General features: G+C 42.9%; 1 protein-coding gene and 1 pseudogene across 2 annotated transcripts in view; both read left to right on the forward strand.

The window, feature by feature from the left end:
- The window catches only part of LOC116540724, a 12,355-nt pseudogene extending 5,886 nt beyond the window's left edge, over positions 1-6,469 (forward strand). Inside the window, exons 2-4 of the transcript XR_004264564.1 lie at positions 2,236-2,317; positions 4,673-4,799; positions 5,836-6,469. The product of XR_004264564.1 is annotated as a putative protein ZNF321 (transcript). The remainder of the gene's footprint in view (positions 1-2,235; positions 2,318-4,672; positions 4,800-5,835) is intronic.
- LOC116540781 (zinc finger protein 28-like) overlaps positions 1-8,116 on the forward strand; it is a 22,251-nt gene extending 14,135 nt beyond the window's left edge. Inside the window, exon 4 of the mRNA XM_032264522.1 lies at positions 7,081-8,116. Within this exon, the coding sequence (XP_032120413.1) occupies positions 7,081-7,670 (590 nt within the window). The 3' untranslated portion in view covers positions 7,671-8,116. The remainder of the gene's footprint in view (positions 1-7,080) is intronic.
- The last annotated feature ends 244 nt before the right edge of the window (positions 8,117-8,360 follow it).

The following is an 8,360-nucleotide window of genomic DNA, read 5'->3' on the forward strand; positions in this document are numbered from 1 at the left end:
TATATATATATATATATATATAAACCACAAATACCAGAATGGAAAAAACAGGGAATTAGACTCAAATCACCTTGAACTTTTTCATGTCTCTGTCCACACAAACTGCCCCTCCTTATCATCTGATCTCTCGGCTTTCACCCAGCTGCACGGCTCCGTGTCCCCTGCAGGCCTCTCCCCTGAGCTCTGCAATGCTGTGTCCAGTTGGCTCCTTAGCTCTGCTGGGACATCACACAGACATCTCCACCTTCACATTTTCATCAATGACTTCCTAAACCCTCCTACACATTCCCTACAGTCCTGCACGTCTCAGATGAGGGTGAAGTGTACTTCTGGGGGTTAGCTAAACTTGACAGCATGTATTTTAAATATGGGAAATAAACTGGACTCTTGAGAGAACAAGTCCCCAAGGGAAGAGCAGAACCAGAAGGTGGGGCTGTACTGGGCTGGCGCCCTCTGAGTGGAGCTCAGCCCTGACTTCACATTAGGGTGCTCAGGCATTTTGCAAATACATCTTTTATGCTGTTGCATCAGAGATTGCTATTATCATAGTGTGGGACCTACCCTCAATAATACTTACATTGGTGCCGGTGATTCTCATCTGTGCCTAGCACTGAACATCAAGGCAGTTTCCTCCATGTTGAGAGCTGGGAGGAGCCTTTGATCCACAGGGAGGTGATGGGCTATGCTCTGCATGGGGCTTGGTGAGGGCCACCTGGGTGCCCTGAAGATCTGTGCCCTGATGCAGTGTGTGTGTGGACTTTTCCAGAAGAAAATCAAGATCTGACAATGTGTAAAAAGTAGGATGCTCTTATCTCTACATAATCTCTGGTGCAGTGGGCAGCAGAGGACAGTCTTTCTACAGGGTGAGGTCTCCCCTGTGTGTGTCTTTTTGTCTCAGGAAAAAAGTGAGTGCTTTTTTTTGTTTTTTGTTTTTGAGACAGAGTTTCACTCTTGTTGCCCAGGCTGGAGTGTAATGGCGCCATCTTGGCACACCACAACCTCTGCCTCCCAGGTTTAAGCAATTCTCTGGCCTCAGCCTCCCAAGTTGCTGGGGTTACAGGCATGTGCCACCATGCCTGGCTGATTTTTTCTATTTTTAGTAGAGATGGAGTTTCTCCGTGTTGATCAGGCTGGTCTTGAACTCCTGATCTCAGGTGATCCACCCACCTCAGCCTCCCACAGTGCAGGGATTACAGGCATGAGTCACTGCGCCCAGCCAACTGTGTGGTTTTTAAACATTAAATAATTATCTGGTGCAGTGCTTCACACCTGTAATTGCAGCTGTTTGGGAGGCTGTGGTGAGCAGAGCACAAGGTCACAAGATCGAGGCCATCCAGGGTAAGATGGTGAAACCTAGGCCAGGCGCGGTGGCTCAAGCCTGTTATCCCAGCACTTTGGGAGGCCGAGGTGGGCGGATCACGAGGTCAAGAGATCGAGACCATCCTGGCCAACATGGTGAAACGCCATCTCTACTAAAAATACAAAAAAATAGCTGAGTATGGTCGTGTGCACCTGTAGTCCCAGCTACCCGGGAGGCTGAGGCAGGAGAATTGCTTGAACCCAGGATGTGGAGGTTGCAGTGAGCCGAGATTAGGCCACTGCACTCCAGCCTGGCGCCTGGCGACAGAGCTAGCCCCTGTCTCAAAAAAAACCAAAAAAACGCCGGGTGCGGCAGCTCACGCCTGTAATCCAAGCACTTTGGAGGCCAAAGCGGGTGGATCACCAGAGGTCAGGAGTTCAAGACCGGCCTGACCAACATGGTGAAACCCCATCTTAAAAAGAAACAAACAAAAAAATTAAAACAAAAACAACAACAACAACAAAAAACAAAAGATGGTGAAACCTGTCTTTTCTAAATATACAAACATTAGCTGGGAATGGCAGCGTGTGTTTGTAATCCCACCTACACAGGATGCTGAGGCAGGAGAATCACTTTAATCTGGGTGTCAGACATTGCAGTGAGCTGAGATTCTGTTACTGAACCCCAGCCTGCCAACTGAGGTAGACTTTGTCTCAAAAATAAATAAATAAATGGCCGGACGCGGTGGCTCACGCCTGTAATCCCAGCACTTTGGGAGGCCGAGGCAGGTGGATCACCTGAGGTCAGGAGTTCGAGACCAGTCTGAGCAATATGGAGAAACCCCGTCTCTATAAATAAATACATACATACATACATACATACATAAACTAAAAAATAAATAAATAAATAAATTTCATATTTTTTTTCACATACAGGATTGATTTCCAAAGACTCATGTTACATGAGGAAGCCACCAGGAAGACCAAAGAAAAGGAGCCCGGGATGCCTCTTGCTCAGGTAAAATGATAGTCCTCAGTGGATTATTGTGTCGTTTTTTTGATTCTGAAATACCAGGTATTGTGGTAGCCAGTCTTCTGTAAGTCCGAAGCATCCTGCCTAGCATGTGTGTTCACACTCACCCATGCCATTTCTCAGTGCTTCTTATCTCCACTTAAATTCCATCTCCTATAACTCAGTGATGTGAGCTTGGGAAGAGGCTGCACTGGGCATGGTCCTGGGAAGGGCTCACCCCAGACATGGATGGAGACGGGGTGTGGGCCTTGTGATGTCTGTGGTGTTGAGCAGCAGGGAATGTTCAGGGACCACATCGGGTTACACATTTAACTCTGTGGACCAGATGAGAGAAGCTCTATATGATAGTCATACATTAATGTGCACTGGTTTCTGGAGGGGAAAAGGAGATAAGTTAGGGGAGTTTTTTTTGTTTGTTTTTTTTTTGAGACAAAGTCTCACTGTCACCAGGCTGGAGTGCAGTGGCACCATCTTGGGTCACTGCAACCTCTGCCTACTGGATTCAAGCAATTCTTATGCCTCAGCCTCCCGAGTAGCTGGGATTACAGAAATGCATCACCATACCCAGCTAATTTTTGTAATTTTAGTATAGACAGGGTTTCACCATGTTGACCAGAATGGTCTCAATCTCCTGACCTCATGATCCACCTGCGTCGGCCTCCCAAGTAGCTGGGATTACAGGCACGCGCCACCATGCCCAGCTAATTTTTTGTATTTTTAGTAGAGACGGGGTTTCACCATGCTGACCAGGATGGTCTCAATCTCTTGACCTCGTGATCCACACGCCTCGGCCTCCCAAAGTGCTGGGATTACAGGCGTGAGCTACCGCGCCCGGCCCGCTTTTTATAATTTTTTAAAGTTTTCTCTTAATTCAATGAGCTTCCAACTCTTTGGGGGTGGGGGTAATGGGGTCTCACGGTGTCCCCGAGGATGGAGTGCAATGGTGTGATCTTGGTTCAGTTCAACCTCTGCTCTCAGGGCTCAGGCAATCCTCCCAGCTCAGTCTGGCAAGTAGCTGTTGATGTGTCCTCTCTAGGTTTTTGCTTGTAATGTCTTAACCTGAAGTTGCCCATAAGTGTGTATGTAGATGTGATTTGAAGTGTGTGCAGGAGTGTACTAATGGATAAACCATTATTTATTTAGGACAGAGTCTTACTCTGTTGACAGAGTGGAGTGAAGTGATGCTATATCAGCTCCTGCAACTTCCACCTCCCTAGTTCAAGTGATTCTCCTGCATCAACCTCCCGAGTAGCTGGGACTACAGCTGCATGCCACCACACCCAGCTGATTTTTGTATTTTTTGTAGAGATGGAGTCTCAACTAGTTGGCCAGGATGGTCTCAATCTTGCAATCTTGTGATCTGCTCGCCTTGACCTCCATAAGTACTGGCATTACAGACCTGAGCCACTGTGCCTGGCCAAACCCACAGTGTGTAGAAACACATGATTAACTACTTATATATATATATATTTTTTTTTTTTTTTGATGTGTGTGTGTATGCATGTATATATATACTTTTTTTTTTTTTTTAAGAGTCTCACTGTGTTGCCTAGGCCAGAGAGCAGTGGCATGATCAAAGCTTACTGCAATCTCCGCCTTCAGAGTTCAAGTGATTCCTCTTCATCAGCTTCCTAAACAGCTGGGATTACAGGGGCTTTCCCCCACCATGCCCAGCTAACTTTTAAATTTTTGATAGATACTAGGTTTTGCCAGGTTGTCTAGGTTTGTCTCAAACTCCTGACTTCAAGTGATTTACCCACCTAAGTCTCCCAGTGTGATGAGATTACAGGTGTGAACCACTATGCCGTCCCTTATTTTTATATACATATATATATGTATATTTTAGACAGTCTCACTCTGCAGCCCAAGGTGGAGTGCAGTGGTGTAATCTCAGCTGACTGTGAAATTTGCCACTGCGGTTCAAGTGAACCTCTTGTGTAGCCCTCTGAAGAAGCTGGGACAAGAAATGTATGCTACCACACCCAGTTAATTTTTTTTTGTATTTTTGGTAGAGACCGGCTTTTACCATGTTGCATTGGATTGTCTCAAACTCCTGAGCTCAGGCAATCCACCCACCTTTGCCTCTCAAAGTGCTTGGATTACAAACAGCCTCCGCATTCAGCGGAGACTTCCACAATGGCTTAGAAGATTTTAAAATTTATTATGGAAAAGTATAATAAAAAGCAACTACACAGAAAAAATGTTCAAAGATACCTACTGTGGATTTGTCAAAACACAATCTGGGATCAAATCAATACTTATTTTCTTTATTCTTATTTCATTTGAAGATGATAACTCACTCCTCCATAACGTTTTGTTGAAATGTGTTTTTCATTTTAGGGACGCTTGACTTTCAGGGATGTGGCTATAGAATTCTCTTTGGCAGAGTGGAAATGCCTAACCCATGCGCAGAGGGCTTTATACAGAGAAGTGATGTTGGAGAACTGCAAGAACCTGGAGTCTGTGGGTGAGAAAAATGTCCCTCCAGACATGAGGAATCTGCCCTTGTCTATCTTGGCTCTTCCTGGTTTGTATTCTCTGTTGCAATTTTGCCCCATATATGCTTTTGATGTACATGTCATTGTTTTCTGCAGCGAGGACCCTTCTGTCAGGCATCAGTAGCTTCTTAGGGCTCTCCTATGCAGTGGCTTTACATAAAAACAGAAATCCATGAACACGTGGACTAATGCAGTTGAACATCATCCTGCTCTAGGCAGAGATGCCCCAGGAGTCCCTGAGCAGAATTGTCTGCATGGTCCAGGATACAAGATAGAAAGCATGACACTGACTGACAAGTGTTTCCAGCTGTGTTTCTGTTTGTTTATTTGTTTTTGAAACAGAGTCTCCCTCTATTGTCCAGGCTGGTGTACACTGTCATGATCTCAGTTCATTGAGATTACAGGTGTGAGCCATCATGCCCAGCCTTTCATTCTGGTTTTTGAGGAGCATCATAGAAGCATTTCTCACTGGCACTGTGACAGTGTTCTTCACATAAACTAATGATCATCTTCTCTAAGCAGCAGTCACTATGTAGACATTGTTTGGGCTGACTGCTTCATATATATGTATTTTTTTTATTTGTTGGTTTTTTAATTTTTTAATTTTTTTTTTTTATTTATTGGTTTTTTAACCACCAAAAGATATGGGAAGTTTAACACATAAGTCTCTTGATTGAACTCTTTTTTTATTCTGACACAAAATTTTGCTCTTGTTGCCCAGGCTGGAGTGCAATGGTGAAATCTCTGCTCACTGCAACCTCCACCTTTTGGGTTTAAGCAATTCTCTTGCCTCAGCCTCCTGAGTAGCTGGAATTAACAGGAACTCACCACCACATCTGACTAATTTTTGTCTTTTTAGTAAGTGGGTGTTCATAAACTTTGAAGATCACATTTGGGAAGGTTATAATAACTCTTGTTCTTTGTGTAGTATTTATACATTTCAATATTACCTATTATTTACTATCTGTACTTAATTGGAAACCTACTGGTCTTTATATTTTTCAGATAGGTTTTTAAAATCCATGATGAAGTTCTCACCAGCAGGGCAAGGGAGTACAAGAGAAGGGATCCACACAGGGACATTGGGAAAATATACAAGTCATCACATTGGAGATTTTTGCTTCCCAGAAGTTCAGAAAGATATTCATGAGTTTGAGTTTCAGTGGCAAGAAGTCAAAGGAAATGGCCATGAAGCACTCATGACAGAACCCAAGGAGTTGACTGGTAGTACACAGCAATATGAGGAAAGGTGTGCTGGCAAGAAGCCTATTGGAGATCAGCTTGGATTAAGCTTTCATTCGCATCTGCACATATTTCAGACCGACGGAAACATTGATAATCAAGTAGAGAAGTCTGTCAATGATGATTCCTCAGTTTCAACAGCCCAAAAAATTTCTTGTATGCTCACAACCCATGTTTCTAATAAGCATGAGAATAATGTCCTCCATTCTTCATTATTCACACAAAAACAGGAAGTACACATGAGAGAAAAACCTTTCCATTGTATTAGGTGTGGCGAAGCCTTTCATAATAGTTCACTCTTAAGGAGACATGAAATAACCCATTCAGGAGAGAAACAAAACAAGTGTGATATATGTGGCAAAGTCTTTCATAAGAAGCACAACCTTGTATGCCACCATGGAGCTCATACTGGAGGGAAACCTTACAAGTGTAATGAGTGTGGCAAGACCTTTACTCAAATGTCATCCCTTACATGCCATCGTAGACTTCATACTGGAGAGAAACCTTACAAGTGTAACGAGTGCGGCAAGACCTTCAGCCGGAAGTCATCCCTGCAATCCCATCATAAAATTCACACTGGAAATAAACCTTACACATGTAACGAATGTGGCAAGGTTCTTAATAAACAAGCACTCCTTTCACATCACTGTAGATTTCATACTAGAGAGAAACCTTATAAATGTGAAGAATGTGACAAAGTTTTTATTTGTAGATCACAAGTTGAAAGACATAATAGAATTCATACTGGAGAGAAACCTTATACATGTAATGAATGTGGCAAGGGTTTTAATCAAAAGTCACAGCTTGTCTATCATCTTAGAAGTCATACTGGAGAGAAACCTTACAAGTGTAATGAGTGCGGCAGGACCTTCACTCACATGTCATCTGTTTCAGTTCATCACAGAATTCATACAGGAGAGAAACCTTACAAGTGTAATGAGTGTGGCAGGACCTTCCGTCAGTCATCATCATTTTTAGTTCATCGTAGACTTCATACTGGAGAGAAACCTTACAAGTGTAATGAGTGTAGCAAGACCTTCAGTCAGATATCATCTTTTACATACCATCGTAGTTGTCATACTGGAGAGAAACCTTACAAGTGTAATGAGTGTGGCAAGACCTTCAGTCAGTCATCCTTTGTAGTTCATCATAGAATTCATACAGGAGAGAAACCTTACAAGTGTAATGAGTGTGGCAAGACCTTCCGTCAGTCATCATCCTTTTCAGTTCATCGCAGAATTCATACAGGAGAGAAACCTTACAAGTGCAATGAGTGTGGCAGGACCTTCCGTCAGTCATCATCCTTTTTAGTTCACCGTAGACTTCATACTGGAGAAAAACCTTACAAGTGTAATGAGTGTAGCAAGACCTTCAGTCAGGTGTCATCCCTGAAATGCCATCGTAGTCTTCATACTGGAGAGAAAGCTTACAAGTGTAATGAATGTGGCAAGACCTTCAGTCATTCATCATCCCTTTTAGTTCATCGCAGAATTCATACAGGAGAGAAACCTTATAAGTGTAATGAGTGTTGCAAGACTTTCATTCAAAAGGTATCCCTTATAAGGCATCGTAGACTTCATACTGCAGAAAAACTTTAGAAATGCAATGAGTGTGGCAAGACCTTCAGTCAAATGTCATCTCTTGTAATCTATTGTAAACTTCATACTGGAGAGGAAACCTTAGAAGTGTAATGAGTGTAGCAAGATCTTCACTTATAATTCAGACCTTATAATTCATAAGGCAATTCATTCTGGAGATAAACTGACAAGTGTAATGAGTGTGGCAAGGTTTGTGATTAACAAACACAGCTTGCACAACATTAGAGAGTTCATACTCGAGAGAAACCTTGCAAATGTAATGAGTGTGGCAAAGCCTTTGGTGTGCAGTCAACACTTATCCACCATCAAGCGATCCATGGTATAGGGAAACTTAATGTAATGATTCTCACAATGTTTTCAGTAGTTACAACCATTGCAAATTATTAGAGAATCCATAATAAAGAGACATCTTACAAGTGTAATAAATGTGACAAGTTGTTCCATCATTGTTTATACCTGGCAGTTCATCAGGAAACTCATACTGGAAAGAAACCTTACCAATGTCATGATTGTGGCAAGATCTTCAGTCAAGCTCCATCTCATGCAAAACACAGGAGAATTCATACAGGAGGGAAACCTCACTAGTGTGATGATTGTGGCAAAGCCTGTACTTCATGTTAACACCACATTAGACATCAGAAAATCCACACTGGGCAGAAATCTTTTTTTTTTTTTTTTTTGGGGGGACGG

Source organism: Sapajus apella, unplaced genomic scaffold, assembly GCF_009761245.1.
Source record: "Sapajus apella isolate SASKATOON/1434 unplaced genomic scaffold, GSC_monkey_1.0 scaffold144, whole genome shotgun sequence".
NCBI lineage: Eukaryota > Metazoa > Chordata > Mammalia > Primates > Cebidae > Sapajus > Sapajus apella.